Source organism: Oryctolagus cuniculus, chromosome 7, assembly GCF_051225735.1.
Source record: "Oryctolagus cuniculus isolate XC-2025 breed Fujian yellow rabbit chromosome 7, ASM5122573v1, whole genome shotgun sequence".
Lineage (NCBI taxonomy): Eukaryota > Metazoa > Chordata > Mammalia > Lagomorpha > Leporidae > Oryctolagus > Oryctolagus cuniculus.
In genome coordinates, this window is record NC_142873.1 from 62,227,577 (window position 1) to 62,246,019 (window position 18,443).

The 18,443-nt window shown below is 48.1% G+C and overlaps 1 protein-coding gene across 4 annotated transcripts in view; it reads right to left on the minus strand.

Annotated features, from left to right (window-relative positions):
* Positions 1–69: 69 nt before the first annotated feature.
* Positions 70–18,443, minus strand: part of FNDC7 (fibronectin type III domain containing 7) — a 33,297-nt gene continuing 14,923 nt past the window's right edge. For 2 of the 4 annotated variants that reach the window (XM_089300246.1, XM_051856210.3), the window contains 7 exons: positions 16,788–17,045; positions 16,145–16,399; positions 14,640–14,894; positions 10,813–11,073; positions 5,520–5,549; positions 1,038–1,111; positions 70–953 (listed from right to left, as the gene is read on the minus strand). In XM_089300246.1, coding sequence (XP_089156372.1) covers positions 1,080–1,111; positions 5,520–5,549; positions 10,813–11,073; positions 14,640–14,894; positions 16,145–16,399; positions 16,788–17,045 — 1,091 coding nt within the window. In that variant the 3' untranslated portion in view covers positions 70–953; positions 1,038–1,079. The remainder of the gene's footprint in view (positions 954–1,037; positions 1,112–5,519; positions 5,550–10,812; positions 11,074–14,639; positions 14,895–16,144; positions 16,400–16,787; positions 17,046–18,443) is intronic. The other 2 variants (XM_089300247.1, XM_070077938.2) reach the window with 1 other exon arrangement.

An 18,443-nucleotide genomic window follows, 5' to 3' on the forward strand; every position in this document is an offset into this window, starting at 1 on the left:
CTTGCTCCATGGCCATGCTTTGGGGAAGTAAACACCATCTGTGTCTATGTGTGTGTATTACACAAGTCCTATTTGCACTATTTTTTAATTAGGTTATTGGCATTGGAAGGACATTTTTCTAGGTACATCAGATTTATACTATATATCATTGTCTTTCCTCTCCAATGAAAGAAGCAGTGGCTGTGTGAGAGGGGGACACAGCCAGCAGGATGAATAATCCTTCCCTCAAAAGATGTGTGCACGTCCACCTGCCAGTTTGCAGCTCTGCCCCTGACTGCCCCTCTAGCCAACGTCTTTGCACCCTCAAAAATGGCAACGCTCCCAGCAACAGGTCAGCAGCTGTGCTCTCACTCTGCCACCCATTCCTGCAGATGTCACCTCACCTGATGCCCTGACTCAGCAAACCCTGCCAGCTGCTCAGCTTCCCTCCTGACTTGTGATGAGGGTGTCTGTTGCTATGGGTTGCTGACCAGCTTCTGCTATCCCCCCGATGCTCTCCAGGCCTGGTGGGGGTCTGTCTCGGGGTGAGCACTGGCTCTAGGAGGGGGGCTGGTCCTCTCTGGGGATGAACACCACCAGCCCCTGAACGGCTAGCAGGCTGCCTGCCAAGTGCTGATGTCAATGAAACACTTGTGAAGTGCATGTGTTCACATCTGTGACATGTCCATGTGCGGTCTCAGAGGGAATTCCTGCTAAGCAGACCTGTCTTGTTCGCAGGGCTCTCACAGTGTGCTGGCTCATGCTGGCAGCCTTCCGGGGGACTTTGTGCATCCGTCTCACTCTGCAGAGTCTTCTCAGCAGCAGACGTGGGGCTGCCGTGCAGAAGAGGACCCACCTGACCTTGCCCTGGAGTAGGAGTTGTTCTATCAGTCAAAGGAGCTTTTCCTATCCTACAGGCATTGTGTATTCTAATAGATCTCTTCCAACTCTAATCACTAACAATCGAGATGACTCTGCAAAAGAAATGGGAAGAATTTTTTAAAAGAACGATAATGTACTATACTGTGAAATCACACAACATCGACTTGCATACTCACTTGCTGAAGTCTCTGTTTTGGCGCATCCTGGGGTTCACCGTGTCATTCTGCATTTCTCTTCCCTCTGTAAATCACTGGGAAGGGCGAGGAAGGGAAGAGGCAGCCAGATGCATTAAACATGCAGACGTCTTCTTGAAACTAAAAAGCGCAAATGCTGCGTGGGTGTTTGGCCTAATGATTAAGACGCTGCCTAGGAGGCTCACATCCCATATCAGAGTGCCTGGGTTCGAGTCCCGGCTCCATTTGGTTCTCCAGCTTCTGGCTAATGTGCACCCTGGGAGGCAGCACGCAATGGCTCAAGTAATTGGGTTCCTGCCACCCAGGTGGGAGACCTGCATTAAGTGTCCAGATCTCAGTTTTTGGGGAGTGAACCATCAGATGGAAGATATTTCTCTCTCTGTCTCTCCTCTTCTCCCTGTGTCACTCTGCCTTTCAAATAAATAAACCATCTTTAAACAAAGAAAGTAAGATAATCTGGACAGTTCAAAGAGAAGACTGTTCAAACTGACTGCAGTTTCTAACCAACCATAGTAATCTCCTTTTGCTCCTTGAAATGAGGCTCTGACACACTCCTGAAGGACACGGAGCTTTGCTCTTCACTCCCGAGCCAGTGTGCTGTGTTCCTCGGGGAGCGCCAGCGTTTGATTCAGGGAGCTGTGCAGGGGGAGCAGAAGCCTGCTCAATAGCTAAGGAGCCTGCAGAGAGCACACTCTGGCACTCTATTCATTTACCCTCAAGTAAATATATAAATCAAGCTTTTAAAAGAGATGAGGGGTGGGCTCTAACTGCACAATTTCTGATCCAATAGCTCTGTGGTGGAGCCCCAGGGTTAAATTTCTTAAAGGTTCCCAGATGGTACTGATACTGCTGGCCCCAGGAGTACACTTTGAGAACCAATGAGTTAGGGGTATTTTGAGGACTAAAGTTAAAATTCAAATCCTTAGTTAGTAGTACTTTTTTTAAGATTTATTTTATTTATTTGAAAGACAGAGTTACAGAGAGAGGTAGAGACAGAGAGAAAGGTCTTCCATCCGCTGGTCCACTCCCCAGATGGTCGCAATGGCCAGAGCTGCACCTATCCAAAGCCAGGAGCCAGGAGCTTCTTCTGGGTCTCCCACGTGGGTGCAGGGGCCCAAGGACTTGGGCCGTCTTCCACTGTTATCCCAGGCCATAGCAGAGAGCTGGATCGGAAGAGGAGCAGCTGGGACTCGAACTGGAGCCCATATAGGATGCCGGCGCCTCAGGCCAGGGTGTTAACCTGCTGCACCACAGCGCTGGCCCCAGTTAGTAATACTTTAAAATGCTTACTTGAGGGTCGGCGCCGCGGCTCACTAGGCTAATCCTCCGCCTTGCGGTGCCAGCACACCGGGTTCTACTCCCGGTCGGGGTGCCGGATTCTGTCCCGGTTGCCCCTCTTCCAGGCCAGCTCTCTGCTGTGGCCAGGGAGTGCAGTGGAGGATGGCCCAAGTCCTTGGGCCCTGCACCCCATGGGAGACCAGGAGAAGTACCTGGCTCCTGCCATCGGATCAGCGCGGTGCGCCGGCTGCAGCACGCCGGCCGCGGTGGCCATTGGAGGGTGAACCAACGGCAAAGGAAGACCTTTCTCTCTGTCTCTCTCACTGTCCACTCTGCCTGTCAAAAAAATAAATAAAATAAAATAAAATAAAATGCTTACTTGATGACACAAGCTTAAATTGATCCTGAATTAATAATAATAATAATTAATGATAACTACCATGTATTAAGTACTTGCTATGGGCCTATCATTAATTACATCTCATTTAATCATCATGATATTTTAAGAGTTGATTGTGATGAATTCCAATTTTTAGGAGAGGAAATCTAAGCTTAGAGAGAATCAATGCAACTTAATTAATAGCAAACGGTGGCAGTAGGATTTGAACCCAGATCTCTTTCTCTGAAGAAGTCAACGCATGCTGTTGACAAGCTTTGAAATAATCCAAGGGTCAAGGAGGCCAAAAGCTTTAGACCAAGATTCCCAAGGCTCTCCTTAGCATATTTGGAGGCTCCGTGTCAGCCAAGGATCTGATTTGACTTGTCCTATGTACCGGGAGAAGAAATCTTACACTGGAGCCAGCAATTTAGAATCTCCCCTAGACACAATGACCATATGACCGACAGAGGCCCTCAAATGACCTCGGTCTTTTGAAGGTCTTGCAGGATTTCTGCAAGCATCTGCTTCAGGACAGTGGACTTTAGGATGGCAGGTGGGCCTTGCTAAGGAAGGGTGAATCCAAGACAAACCGCAGCCCAGAGAGACGGACAGAGGAGAGCCTGGGGCGGGGCTTCTCAGACTTTGCGAAGATCAGAATTCCCTGGGAGCCCAACAGATGCCCTAGGCACTCCACAGGGATGGGGCCTGGGCCTCTGCACTTGTTATTAGCACTCTGGGAGACTGAGACGCATCAAAGTTTGCAAACTACTACCCAGACAGTGCTTCCAAACTTGAATCCCCAGACTAATCACTTTGGGGTTTGGTAGGTCAGGAGTGGGCAGAGACTGGATGTTTTTAACAAGCTGCCCATTGCTAGCCGGCGCCGTGGCTCACTAGGCTAATCCTCTTCCTTGCGGCGCTGGCACACCGGGTTCTAGTCCTGGTTGGGGTGCCGGATTCTGTCCTGGTTGCCCCTCTTCCAGGCCAGCTGTCTGCTGTGGCCCGGGAGTACAGTGGAGGATGGCCCAGGTGCTTGGGCCCTGCACCTGCATGGGAGACCAGGAGAAGCACCTGGCTCCTGCCTTCAGATCAGCGCGGTGCGCCGGCCGCAGCGCACTGGCCGCTGTGGCCATTGGAGGGTGAACCAACGGCAAAGGAAGACTTTTCTCTTTGTCTCTCTCTCTCACTGTCCACTCTGCCTGTCAAAAAAAAAAAAAAAAAAAAGCCACCCATTGCTGATGAGTAGCAAGCTCTTTAAACATCTAAACTTTTTTTTTTAAAAGCATTACAACTCTTTCTTTAACAAAGTCTCAGGAAAAGCTAAGATATAATACATCACGTCTGTCCTCCTGGAGACCCCTAAGACTCTTCTCCCACTCCTCTGGGCTCAGGAGAATACTGATTTAAAGCAACCATCAGCCTGGGAATAGGTTCTAAGAATCTGTAGGTTCTAAGAATGTATTGTTCATTAAAGATCAGGGCTTCTTATCAATAGCATTTGGGGAGACTTTAAGCAATTTTTAAGAATGAGAAGCTTCCTCATTATTTTTTGTTTTCAATAAAGCCAGATCTGTTCTTGCTGTAGTTATAGGAAAACAAGATCTGAAAACTCAATGGAGGTGGCGCTTACTTCAGCTGTGCAGATGGGGCGGGTCCTGGGAAGAGTACGCCTTGCTGTGCTCAGAGAAGCAGTGGACCAAGAGAACAAGGGAACCCAGACAGAGAACCAGCAGTGGAGCGAGACGGCAGGACTAGGGTTGCCAGTGGAAGGAGTTGGTGCAGGGGAGCTGGCCCCCTGCCTGGTGGAGCTTCTCGGCAGGAAGTCTCCGTGTCCACCACTCTCTGAAGTTCAAGGTCTGACTCAGGTTGTGGGGGAGAGTTCTACAGTTTGAGGTCAATAATATTCCCTGCATTTTTTCCCCAAAGGCCATAAACCAAGATATCCCCTAGAAGAGTGTGGCAAGGATTCTTCCTGTCTCTGTGACCATCTGCCCTGCCCAGGAGTAACCTCGGTGGCGGCGATCAAAATTGCCTGGAGCAGCCCTGAGCAAAACTGGGGTGGCACCAAGGGCCATCTTGACTCCGACTCCTCCGGCACCTCCTTTTCTCTCCTGTGCATCCCCACCCAGCCAGCCAGAAGCAAACACCCCCTTCTCCTTTCAGGCTGTGAACAGTGTCCCTGTAACGTCGGGCCACCAAACGTGTTGTTGGCCTGGCAGCATTGGCATTGCCACCACATCACCCAGTCTCAGATCCTCCCCAGGGCGACCAGACCAGGATCTGCCCCGCCCGAGCCCCGCCCCCATACCCTGTGATTTGTAGGCACCAGCATGTCAGAGAAGCCCTGCTCTAAAGCAGCGCTCTCAGGCTGGGCTACACTTCGGGGTCCATTGAGGAGCTGCTGAGGATGCTGGTGTCCAGCCTCCACCCCAGGCCAGAGTCCAGGCTCTCCACATGACTCCAGCAGACAGCAGGACTGGGAACCACTTTCTGAAGGAGGGCTTAAGCAGCTGCCTCACCAAAAAAAAAAAAAAAAATAGATTTACATTTTCCTGCCAGACCCTACAATATGGAAAAGACTTCAGAATCCAGAGGAATTCATCTCAACTGGTGGAATCTAAGGAGAGGCACTCTATAGAGGAGCGAGGCCCGGGGGTGGAGAGCAGGAAGCCCTCACATCTGAAATAGAAAGGATGTGCCTTTCTGACCAACTGAAGAGTCAACTTTGAGCCCAACCTCGTTGTTGCCCCAGAATGCAACAGCAAAAAGTCCCTTCTATATTATCCATAAGAAATAAAACGACTTACCCATTCCAAGGGTACTTCCAGAGCAGGTTACTGTAATAAATAAAAATATAAGCATTGAAAATATATTACTGGGGCAGGTGTTGTGACGTAGCAGGCCAAGCCTCCACTTGAGATGCTAGCCTCCCACACTGGAGCACCAGTGCGAGCCCTGGGTCCTCTGCTTCCACTCCAGCTTCCTGCTAATGTACCTGGGAGGCAGCAGATGATGGTTCAAGTACTTGGGCCCCTGCCACCCACGTGGGAAACCAGGATGGAGTTCCTGGGTCCCGGCTTCAGTCTGGCCAAGCACCAGCTGTTGTAACCATTTGGGGGAGTGAACCCCAACCCATTGGATGGAAGACTTCTCTCTCTCTCTCTCTTTCTTTCTCTCTGTCACTTTGCCTTTTAAATAAATAGGTGTATCATGTGTGTATACATACATATATATATATATGGATTTTTTAGATGGCTAAGATATAACTTAAGAAATAATAAAAGGGAGCCAGCACCGCGGCTCACTAGGCTAATCCTCCGCCTTGCGGCACCGGCACACTAGGTTCTAGTCCCGGTCGGGGCGCCAGATTCTGTCCCGGTTGCCCCTCTTCCAGGCCAGCTCTCTGCTGTGGCCAGGGAGTGCAGTGGAGGATGGTCCAAGTCCTTGGGCCCTGCACCCCATGGGAGACCAGGATAAGTACCTGGCTCCTGCCATCGGATCAGCGCGGTGCGCCGGTGGCGGCGGCCATTGGAGGGTGAACCAACAGCAAAAGGAAGACCTTTCTCTCTGTCTCTCTCTCACTGTCCACTCTGCCTGTCAAAAAAAAAATTAAAAAAAAGAAGATATAATAAAAAGAAAGTGAACCAAAGAACGAGTAAGAACAAACTTGGGTGATGAGAAAGGAGGATCACCTTGGGCAAGTCGCTTCACCCTACCTCAGCTTATCTACAAAGTGATGAGAATAAGAACAGCAACTTCACAGTTTGTTGTAAAGATTAATAGAGTTAATACTTGTAAAGCTCTTAGGATAAGTAATTTACTGTTTCTAATATTATCCTGATTATCCAGTTAACGCCTCACTAATACTGCACAAGACCTCAAACAACAATCAAAAACAAAAGTCCCAGGGCCAGCGCCATGGCACACTAGGTTAATCCTCCACCTGTGGTGCCGGCATCCCATGTGGGCCCCGGTTCTAGTCCCGGTTGCTCCTCTTCCGGTCCGGCTCTCTGCTGTGGCCTGGGATAGCAATAGAAGATGGCCCAGGTGCTTGGGCCCCTGCACCCGCATGGGAGACCAGGAAGAAGCTTCTGGCTCCTGGCTTTGGATCGGCACAGCTCTGGCCATGCGGCCATTTGGGGAGTGAACCAACGGAAGGAAGACCTTTCTCTCTGTCTCTCTCTCTCTCGCTGTCTGTAACTCTACCTGTCAAATAAAAAAATAGAATCTTAAAAAAAAAAAAAAAAAAAAAGTCCCTCAAAGCATGGTTTGTACCAGGGAGACTGCGCAAAGGTCGATTCTCTAACCTGTGTCTAGACACCTAATCCTTGCTGGGGTGAAGTGGTTGCGGCTTGTGCCACACCCCCTCCTTGATATCAGAGTTCTAACTAACAAGGGCTTCTGGTGACTAACAAGCCGTCAGAGGGTTGAATTGTGGGCATGGAGTGAGAGAAAAAACCAAAGACACCATGGCTCACTTACTTGGCTGCATGATCATAGGCACATAGCCCCATTTATTTATTCTTTATTTCCTTTAGAATATACTGGGCAAGAGTTGTCTGCTAAGGGCTGAGAAGGATCAATACCTGCTCAATGCACAGTAAGGGAGAGAGGGAGGGGGCAACCCCGCCCATGAGAATTGGAAGAGGCTTCACAGAGATGCATGGGAGTTTGGGCTGGAGGAGGCTTCTTGGTGGAGGTGGGATAGAATTCCAGTGAACAGAAGAGCACTGCATTAGCTCAGGAACGTAACATAGCACAGCACGTGTGTGTGTGTGTGTGTGTGTGTGTGTGCTGGGGCAGGTGCTGTGGATGATCCCGTGAAGCTGGACCAAGGGCTGTCCAGCACGGTGGCCACTCACACGTAACCACCGAGCACTCAAAATGTGCCCAGTCTGATCTGAGGTGTGCCATAAGCATAAAACACACACCAGATTGTCAAAGGCTTTATATGAGAAGGCAAAACATCATAGTAATTTTCATATGGATTAGATGTTAAAATAGTATTTGAGATGTGTTAGATGAACTAAAATGTATTATTAAATTAATTTTTACCTCTTTTTTAGTGTGGCTACTAGCAGATTTAAATTTCTCATCTATAAGCCGGCGCCGCGGCTCAATAGACTAATCCTCCGCCTTGCGGCGCTGGCACACTGGGTTCTAGTCCTGGTCGGGGCGCCGGATTCTGTCCCGGTTGCCCCTCTTCCAGGCCAGCTCTCTGCTGTGGCCAGGGAGTGCAGTGGAGGATGGCCCAAGTCCTTGGGCCCTGCACCCCATGGGAGACCAGGAGAAGCACCTGGCTCCTGCCATCAGGTCAGCGCGGTGCGCTGGCTGCGGCGGCCATTGGAGGGTGAACCAACGGCAAAAGGAAGACCTTTCTCTCTGTCTCTCTCTCTCACTGTCCACTCTGCCTGTCAAAAAAAAAAATTTCTCGTCTATGGCTCATGTTAAGTTTCTATTACATGGCGCAGAGGTAGACAGACACATAGGATAGATTATGAGGAACTTTGAATGCCTTTGCTCAGATGACTGAATTCCATGGGACAATGGAAAACTCCCGAAGGTAGTGAGGCATGAGAATGACACAACCAGATCAGGTCCTGGCGGGACAACTCTGGTAATGGCCTGGAGGCAGGACCGTGCTGTGGTCTAGGGGTGAGGCGGGAGGGCCTAGCACAGACAACTGTGGGAGGGAAGAGAAGGCAGACTTAGAAGCCATCAGGCAGGTAAACAGGACAGGAACTGGAGACAGCTTGGAGATGGAGGGTAAGGGAGAGGGAAGGCGACTCCAGGGTTTTCAGCCCATGCACCTGATCAGAGACAAAACACCTGGGGCACCTCCAGGTTGGGGAGAAGGTGGGGAGTATAGATTCAGAGGAGTGGAGCAGCGAAGGGTTTAAGTAGAGAGTGGGAGCCTCTGTGTGTGTTTCCTCATTTTTAAACTGCAGATACAAATCTGCTGAACTAAGACCAGCATAGTGCCTTAATCAGTTAAGTTACCACTTGGGACTCCAGCATCCCATATTGGAATTTGAGTCCTGGCTGCTCTGCTTTCAACCCAGCTTCCTGCTTATGTGTGTGGGAAGGCAGCAGAAGATGGCCCGAATACTTGGGCTCCTGCCACCCATGTGGGAAACCAGGATGAAATTCCTGGCTCCTCACTTCAGCTTGGCCTTGCCCTGGCTGCTGCAGCCATTTGGGGAGTGAATCAGTGAATGGAAGATCTCTCTCTCTCTCTCTCTCTCTCTCTCTCCCTCTCTCACTGTGTGTATATCTCTGTCACTCTGCCTTTCAAATAAATAAATTCAAATGTCTGTTTAAACTACCTCTTAGCATTTTTGAGCATTCAGTAAGATATTAAATGTGGAAACACTTGATAATTTTGTAAAATGTTATGCAAATGTGATGAAATGTTGTTACTGAGCTGTAGGCTCCTCTTCCTAAGAGCTCATCCTCTCCCTTTTTTTTTTTTTTAAGATTTATTTATTTATTTGAAATCAGAGTTACAGAAAGAAAGAAAAGGCAGAGAGAGAGAGAGAGGTCTTCCATCCAATGGTTCACTCCCCAGTCGGCCTCAAAGGCCGGAGCTGTGCCGATCTGAAGCCAGGAGCCAGGAGCTTCTTCCGGCTCTCCCACGCAAGTGGAGGGGCCCAAGGACTTGGGCCATCTTCTACTGCTTTCCCAGGTCATAGCAGAGAGCTGGATCGGAAGTGGAGCAGCCGGGTCTCCACAGGCGCCCATGTGGGATGCTGGCGCTTCAGGCCAGGGCGTTTAACCCACTGCGCCACAGCGCCAGCCCCCATCCTCACCCTAAGATCTGATTCCTGTCCATCCCGAAGGGCTGTGCTTTTGGTTGGCCTGTCCTATGGACAAGATAATGAAAAAACAAGGAATCGGAGCATGACAGCCAAGGACAGCGAGAACACTCCCTCAGGAATAGCTGGCCTTGCTCCATTACCAAGAGCCATGTTATCCACATACAACAGGAGTTTTAAAACTCTGGTAAAAGTTTGTGAGTCAATATTTATTCCTCTTCCTGTATCTACCTGCAAAGTTCTAGGGCTTCAAAATTGCATTATTTTCTTTTAGAAATGCATGAAAAATACCTGACTGTGCCCTGGGTCAGGTAACAGAAGGCGCTGGAACACAGAGCAGGAGAAGTGCCAGTGTTTCTCTGCCAGCTCTGGCGAGACACATCGCCAACAGCCATGTACTGTGATCACAAACGGCCTGCTCATTTGCATTTCCAAACCTCGCTTGTCATTTATAAGCTCATTTTCTCCTGATTCTCCTACTTTTCCTCAGCCTGTGCAAATAAAAGTTCCCACATTCCAGGTGTCTATCATTATCTCTAATACTATATTACAATTCCATCCCCAAGTCTTAAAAGCAAAAAATCATTTTAAATTTGCTCCAACTTGGATTATAGTCCCAGCTCCCAGATTTGGCCTGGCCCAGCCCCAGCAGTTGGGAAACAAATTAGTGAATGGGACTTTTCTGTCTCTTGACCTCTCAAATAAATAATTTTTTAAAATAGGGTGGGGCATTTGGCTTAATGATTAAGACACCTGCATCCCATAATCAGGGTAGTCGGGTTCACACCCAGCTCCAGTTCCTGCCTCTAGCTTCCTGCTAATGTGGACCCTGGGAGGCAGCAGGTGATGGCTGGAGTGGTTGGGTCGCTGCCACCCATCTGGTAGACCTGCACTGAGGTCCTAGTCTCTGGTTTCAGCTCAGCCCAGTTCCAGCCATTGCAGGCATGTGGGGACCGAACGAGTGAATGGGAGCTGTTTGTCTCTCTGCTTTTCAAATAAATGAATTTTTTAAAAAAATAAATACAAAACAGAATAACTTTGCTCTACTACTTAAGCAGCAGCCATCTCTCCTGAAGAGGGAGAAAAATTGGAAAGGAAGAGAAGAGTGTTTACAAATCAAATAACGATAGAACATCACAATTCCAGAGAAACGTGGGGACCCTTGCCACACGTAGACATATTACACCCTCTCTGAGCTTCCTGTATAGCAAATAAGTGTGATTGTGAGTTTCAATGCACAGATAGGAGCTGAGGGTTTTAAATCAAGGATCATAACTTGCTTTACCTGAATATATTTTCTTTGGGCAGAAAGTAAGCTTTAGTCCCGTTTCGGCAACTGGGGAGACCATCACGGTATACACGTCCCCGCAGGGGATCTCTGTGACGTCACAGAAACTGAGGCCAGCACCCGGGGCACATGTGAAAATGCCTTTGGAGCCATAGAGGTCAGTGCTGTAATTGGCAGAGCCCCTGGAGGCTTGCCAGTAGATCCGGATGCCATTAGGGCCCAGCCTATATAACTTCACCCCCAAAGGGCAGCAGGCACCTGCAGGAGCAAAATGACACAAAATCCTACTCCACCATCATGCAAATGTGACCTCTCACTACGGGCAAACAATGTAAGTAAACTACCCTAAGCAGTATGATTAATTACTGGTTAGGTGAGAGCAAGATTTGAAGAGTACTCAAGTTCTTTCTGTGCTCGGTCACATGATCAGAAACCCATGAGTGAGGGTGGTGTGAGCTGTGAGGTTTTTTGTTTTGTTTTGTTTTGTTTTGTTTTGTTTTTGACAGGCAGAGTGCCAGTGAGAGAGAGACAGAGAGAAAGGTCTTCCTTTTGCCATTGGTTCACCCTCCAATGGCCGCCGCAGCCAGTGTGCTGCGGCCGGCGCACCGCGCTGATCCGAAGCCAGGAGCCAGGTACTTATCCTGGTCTCCCATGGGGTGCAGGGCCCAAGCACTTGGGCCATCCTCCACTGCACTCCCGGGCCACAGCAGAGAGCTGGCCTGGAAGAGGGGCAACCGGGACAGAATCCGGCGCCCTGACCGGGACTAGAACCCGGTGTGCCGGCGCCACAAGGTGGAGGATTAGCCTATTGAGCCACGGCGCCGGCAAGCTGTGAGTTTTGACATAAAGCTATAGTGAATCCAGAAGGTCCACACTTGGAGAGTGGCTTTTAGCCTAGCGATTAAGATGCTCGTAGGCCACATGAGTTCCCGGCTTTGATTCTTGGTTCCAGCTCCTGACTCCAGCTTCCTGCTCATGCAGATCCCGTAGGCAGCTGTGACGTTTCAAGTGACTGGGTTCCTGCCACCCATGTGGGAGACTTGGAGTGAGTTCCTGGCTCCTGCCTTCTGTGCCTCTCCCAGCACAGGGCCATTGCTGGGATTTAGAGAATGAATCAGAGGCTGGAATCTCAATCTCTCTCTCTCTCTCTCTCTCTCTCTCCCTCTCTCTCTTTCTCTCTCTCCCTGTCTCTCAAATAACTGAAAAATAATTTTAAAGTATTTTAAAAGGTCCATACTTGACAGATGCATACTGTATAGTATATGACTCAAACTGTGACTCAGACAAATTCTTGCAAAGATCCTCATAATGCCTTAGTTTCATTTTATTTTAGTGGGATGAAGCTTAATTTAAGTAGCATTAATTTCATTTAGCTTCAATCAAAAAGAACAATTTTGCTGAGTTGAGTAGCAAGATACCTTAGAAGCAGCCACGTAGGCTGGTGACCAAGTTTGCTGGTGCGCTTTTCATCAGTGCTAGCTGATCAGGTACTTTTTGTCCTTTCCTGAATATCTTGAGCAATGCCACATTAGCTGTGAAACAGGGCACTAAATAGTATTGATTCCTCAGTGTCTAAAATGAACAAGTTATTATATAATTTTTAAAAATTGTTGGGTGGGTGCTTGACAAAGCAGCTGGGACACGGGGAGCCCATATTGAAGTGCCTGCGTTGAAGCCTCCACTCCAATTCCAGTTTCAGCTTCTTGCTAATGTGCATCCTGGGAAGCACCAGGTGATGGCTCACGTACTTGGGTCTCTGTCTTCTACACTGGAGACTTAGCTTGAGTTCCTGGCCCCTGGATTAAGCCTGGCCCAGTCCCACTCTTGCAGGTATTGGGGAAGTGAACTGAGAGATGGAGATCTCTCTCTTTCTCTTCCTTTCAATAAGATAAAATAAATAAATAACTTTTAATTGCTATAATCAGGCTCTTTTTTTTTTACTTATTCCTTAAGAATCTTTTTTAGTTATAAAGATAAGTAACGGGCTGCCTTGATAGAACCACCTAGCCAGATGAGAACTTTAGCAGTGAATCTAATGGAAGTAATAGACCAAAAGAAAGAAAAAGCCAACTTTCCCATGTGCAGCATGTTATAAGTTATTTCATATTATGATGTATTTTGATTCTCAAAACAACTTGGAGGGATGAGCTAGGGAGATATTTTTTCTTAAACTTAACTTATTTATTTGAGAGACAGAGAGAAAACTCCCACTTGCTGGATCACCCCTTAAATGCCCTCAATGGCTGGGCCTGGGCTGATGCCAAAACTGGGAACCAGGAACTCATCTGGGTCTTCCACACAGGTGGCAGGAACTCAATTATTTGAGCCATCAGCACTTCCTCCCTGGGTCTGCATTAGCAGGAATCGAGAGTCAGCAGCCAGGAATCAAACCCAGTACTTTTTTTTTTTTTTTTTTTTTGGACAGGCAGAGTGGACAGTGAGAGAGACAGAGAGAAAGGTCTTCCTTTGCTGTTGGTTCACCCTCGAATGGCCGCCGTGGCCGGTGCACCGCGCTGATCCGATGGCAGGAGCCAGGTGCTTCTCCTGGTCTCCCATGGGGTGCAGCTTGGGCCATCCTCCACTGCACTCCCTGGCCACAGCAGAGAGCTGGCCTGGAAGAGGGGCAACCAGGACAGAATCCGGCCAAACCCAGTACTTCTATGTGGACAGCTTAACCACTGGGCCAAATATCCACCTCTAGGAAAGCATTCAAATTCCTATTATTTTCTTAGCAATGAGGAGATAGAGAAGACAACACAGGTTATAAGAAGCCATGTCTCAGTTAGACACCCAGCTGGGATGCCAAAGTGATGTTCAACTCCATCCCACGCCCAGGGCACAGCTACCTAACAGATGCTTATACGCTTTCTCCTACAGCCCAGAAAGCGTCCCCAGGAGCTTCTTTCCAAACAGTGCTCCCGCAGCCGCCTTAGTGGATTACAGTCACAAATAGGAATCTTCCTTGCTAACCCTGCACTGCTTTCACTTCCATCTGCTGTCCCCTGATGGTTCACCTGTGAGACGAACAAGGAACAATACTGTCCATATTCCCCTGCTTTGCGCTGTCTGTGGAAGAAACCACAGAAAGAGCTGGAGTGGATCAAGGGAGAGAGCTAGGAACATAGTAATAATGAGAATGGGGGAAAAAAGCGAACCAAATAGAATGTGCGGTGAGATGCTTTCTGAGTACTCTGCTAGGCTGAGTTACTCTGTGCTGCAGGCAGCTGTGTCTTAAGACATGTGTCAGCCCTTTGGAAAACCTGAATCCTAACCTGCTCTAGGGGCATTCATTCACCAGCTACCAATAGAAGCCCCAGAAGCCCTGAGGTTTTAAGTCAGAGAAAAACTGTGAACATCTTAGGAAGTAATCTGAATGTATAATGCAAGCTAGGTGGAAATGCAACGTCTTAAAAAAGAAGGAAGGGTTTATGATTGGATTTAGAATAGCCAGGTCCTCACTGACGCCGTGGAGCTGGAGTTCGAATTCACTTACTGGGGCTGGTGTACTGGTGTAGTGGGTAAAGCCGTTCCCTGCAGTGCCGGCATCCCGTATGGGTGCCAGTTCGAGTCCTGGTGATCCAGCTCCCTGATAATGTGCCTGGGAAAGTAGCGGAAAATGGCTCAAGTGCTTAGGCCCCTGCACTCATGTGGGAGACCTGGAAGAAGTTCCTGGCTACTGGCGTTGTCTTAGTTTTGCCCTGGCTGTTGCGGCCATTTGGGCAGTACCAGCTGATGGAAGACCTGTCTGTCCCGCTCTGTCTCTATAACTCTGACTTTCAAATAAGTAAAAAGAAAAAAGAAAAAGAAAAAGAGAATTCACTTACTAGAGGAATAGCTTTGGAAGGCACAGTCCGCAGTCAAGCCAGTGGCACTGATTGCTTTTAATGCCACTGTGTAATTGATCCCACAGGTGATGCATCCCAGGAGGCAGTGGTTTTGATGGGTGTGGCACTTAGACTGTCCAGTCTGCGACTCAAGAACTGTCAGGTAGGTTTGGGCCACGGTCCCAATAGTCCAACTCACATTGATAACTGATTGGGTAACCTGAGTCACTGTCAGACCGACTGGACAGCATGGCACTTAAATAGAGAGAGAGAAGAAGAAGGGATTTATTTTCATGGAAAGTTAATTTGTGAAAAATGACCAAGGAGAGCATTTTTCTTGTGTTCTAAATTGTTCTAAAATGTTCTAAATTTCCGAAGGTGTCACTGATTGATCAAGTGTTTCCCTCTGCTCCATTGTGTAATATCAACTGTGTGTCCGGGGGCTTTCCCTGAGAAGGCTGGGCAGCAACTGGCTGGGAGTAACGGCAGGTTTCCCCTAGTCTTTATTTATTTTTTTTCAGGAAAACTAAAAAACCCTCTGCTGACCCCAACATGAGTAATTCCAAGTGCAAATTTTAAAGCAACAGTTGCCCTCATCTCTTCTCCCAGTGCAACCCTGTGCAGCATTTGCAGTGAAATGTGGTTTGCTTCTTGTGTATTTCCTGCTACATCCCTGATCTAAAAGCTTGATTTCTTGGCCACCTAAGGTACCACAGCCATCTCAACATTTCAGCAATCCCTTGTACAGGGTATAAAACATCTAGAATTGCCCTTCTATTTGGTATTATCTCCTTTTTGCTGCTTTTTCCCCACCAGGGGTTTCAACTTGTACAGTTCAAAGTGCTGTGTCTCATTGAATGTAAGATAAGACAATGTCCAAAGGCTTTACTCAATTTGCAAAATTGCGTTCATTCACTACACTTTGAAGCAGTAACTTTTCTTTTGTGGGGCTCTTACTGTGTATGCATCAGGCACTTTGCTAAGCACCTTGCAGCATTAACTTAAATTAACTTAATATCAAGGCTAATTAAATCAATGTTAGTAGAATTGACTTGGTATTAAGATTGATTGAATTAAGTGAGGTTGGCTTAATGTTCATATCCACTCTATGAGACCAGTTACCAATTAGGAAACTGAAATTCAGACAGCATTTTTAGAGAAAGATTTGAAAGGTCTGAGCCAACAAATTAAATAATAAATCAGCTCATTTGGTTACTCGTTAGCTGCTTTCAAAGATTGGAAAATGAATCCCCAGAAGTGTTTTTGCAGAGTCAACGGACTCCTATCCCTCCCTTGATGCCAATATACCAGTGTCTTTTCATGATATTTTCCCAGACGCTGTAAAAATGCTGTCAATTTTGCTTTTGAAGACTGGGCTCTTTGAAAGGCCCCTGAGTTTCACGTGTATCCATCTCAGGGTAAATTAAGCAAGAAAGCTCATAGCTGGAATCCGTTCCTACGTTCCCCCGCCAACTGAAGTCCATATTCAGGTTGGTGTTACGTACCCGTTTCCAGGGGCACACTGTAGCTGGGCAGGCTCCGTCCTGCTTGTGTTTCTGCCACAGCGGTGACAGAGAACACTGAGCCGCAGGGCAGGGCCCCCATGGTACACGACTCTCCCGTGCTGCTGCACCAGTACAGCCCTTTCTCCCCCTGGGCAGTCACAGTGTAGATAGCGTCATCATTCACGGATTGCCAGTGCACATTAATCATGGAGAACGCATCCTTCGAAACATTTTTTATTTCAGGACTGCAAGGAGCTAAGAGATTTTTTTAGATTATTGATTGAAATAACATGAGTCAAAAATATCACATGTGCCATTTGGTCTAAATCTGTTTTTTTTTTCTCCCCCAAATGAGATCATCATTACTTTTAACCAGACTATGCATTTAGCCCACAAGGAGGAGGAACCGAGTGACTGGGGTAACTACTAGCAGATCTTCCATTCTCCCCATGGTCTCCCCTTTTGTTTCCTGTTTTTCTGCTTTCCTCTTCCACCTTCTCCTCTGCCTGTCCTTGGCACAGCAGGGACCCTAGGGGTCTCCATGAGAGTGGTTAATGGAGTTAACCATTCTGTAGGCCTTGCTGAATGCCACAGATGGGGTGACTCCTTCAGACACAGTGATAATATGCTGGGAGTACCATACCTGTGGTTATAGGTTGGGCCGTGCAGGATGTATTGCTGCCCCGGATGTCACTGAGTGAATACACTGTGATGTTGTACTTGGTGTCACACTCTAGAGCTGACAGGGTGCACGCGGGAACAGTGTCGTTACATTCAACCACATTGGATCCATCGACAGCCTTGGTTTCATAGAGTTCGGCACCACGGACAGGAGACCAGACAATCTCTACTCTGTCGCTGGACACCATCACGGGGTTGATGTCACTGGGACAACAAGGAGCTGAAAGCAGGAGCCGGGATGGAATGGGTGAAGGTCAGTGCAGAGGCAAGGCCACCAGAGGTGGCACTGTGTCCTGACCTCACCACGTCTGGGACTTCTGCCACTACCCTCCGAAACCACTGCAGTAACCGTCTGTCCTGTTCCAATCTTGGCTCAACGCCTACTGCACAGAGGCTAAATCCTCAGCACGACCTTGGACGCCATCACAAACTGAGTGTTCACCTGTGCCTCCCCCAGCGCCGCCCCGTGACCCACGTGTGCCCTTACTTCTGTGCTCCTTGAGGACGGCTGGCCCCTCTGCTAGAAAGCCTTTCCCCTCCTGTTCCGTGACGAAGTCACGCCGGTCTTGCTAGTCAGGTCCTGTCACTCTTTCCAGACACCAAACCAGAAAAAGCCAGAGGTGGGGAGGGGACGGGGCGGGGAGCTGGAGTTGTCTTAAATCTTAGCACAGACCTGGACGACTTCCACTGGCAAATGTCTAACTCAGTCTGGAGTCTCTCTGGAGTGCTCTTGCCCCACCTGTGTTCCACGCATCCTTAACATCCAGTTCAAGTCCACTCCTCTGGAAGGCCTTTCTGTGTTCTTAAGACCTTAGCAATAGTCTCTTTCCCCAAATTCCAACATCATCAATTATTTGAGTCCCTTATCCTGATAAAATATATTATAATATCCAGCCAGTATTTTATATAATTATATTAAAATATTCTTATCTGTAAATGTAGTCGATTAATCTCAACTCACTCAATCTATTCATTCTTCAAAAAGCAAACATCTCCCCTGTGTTGGTCACACTATCATAAGCACTGAAGACAAGGAGTTCAATAAGACATAATCCCTGCCCAGTGCAAGATCCAGGCCTAGCAGAGGCAAATAGTCATTAACAGTAAAGATAATGATGCTGATAAAAACATTTGCACTGTGTTTTGTAACAGACAAAGACCTACACACGTTCATGTTTTCACTATTATTTGTCCCATTTTGCAGTGGAAGATACTAAGGAACTAGACAGGTGGACACCATCATATCCACAGCACAAGTGAGTTAGTAGTCAAGTTAGGACTTAAGCCCAAGTCCCTGGACCGTGCAGCATCTGGGTCATTGCATCTCTGCGCCTCAGTCTCAGGGAAAAGGGAACTGAAACAGAGACTGCAACCCTTTCAGCATCCAGCCCAGGCCTGAATAGTGACCAGATCTTTGTGTGTGGGGGGGGGGGGGGGGAGTATCAGTTTTTCAAAGCAAAGTTGAGTAACTACATTTCCTTCCCCCCTTCTTTTCACTCCTAAACTTTGTTAAGCTTGGGTCCATGAAACCAAAATTTCCTTACTCAGTAAGACTGGGAGAAGAGAGATGAGAGATTCTCTCTCTGACCTTGGCCCTAACGATGACTTCCAGTTGGTA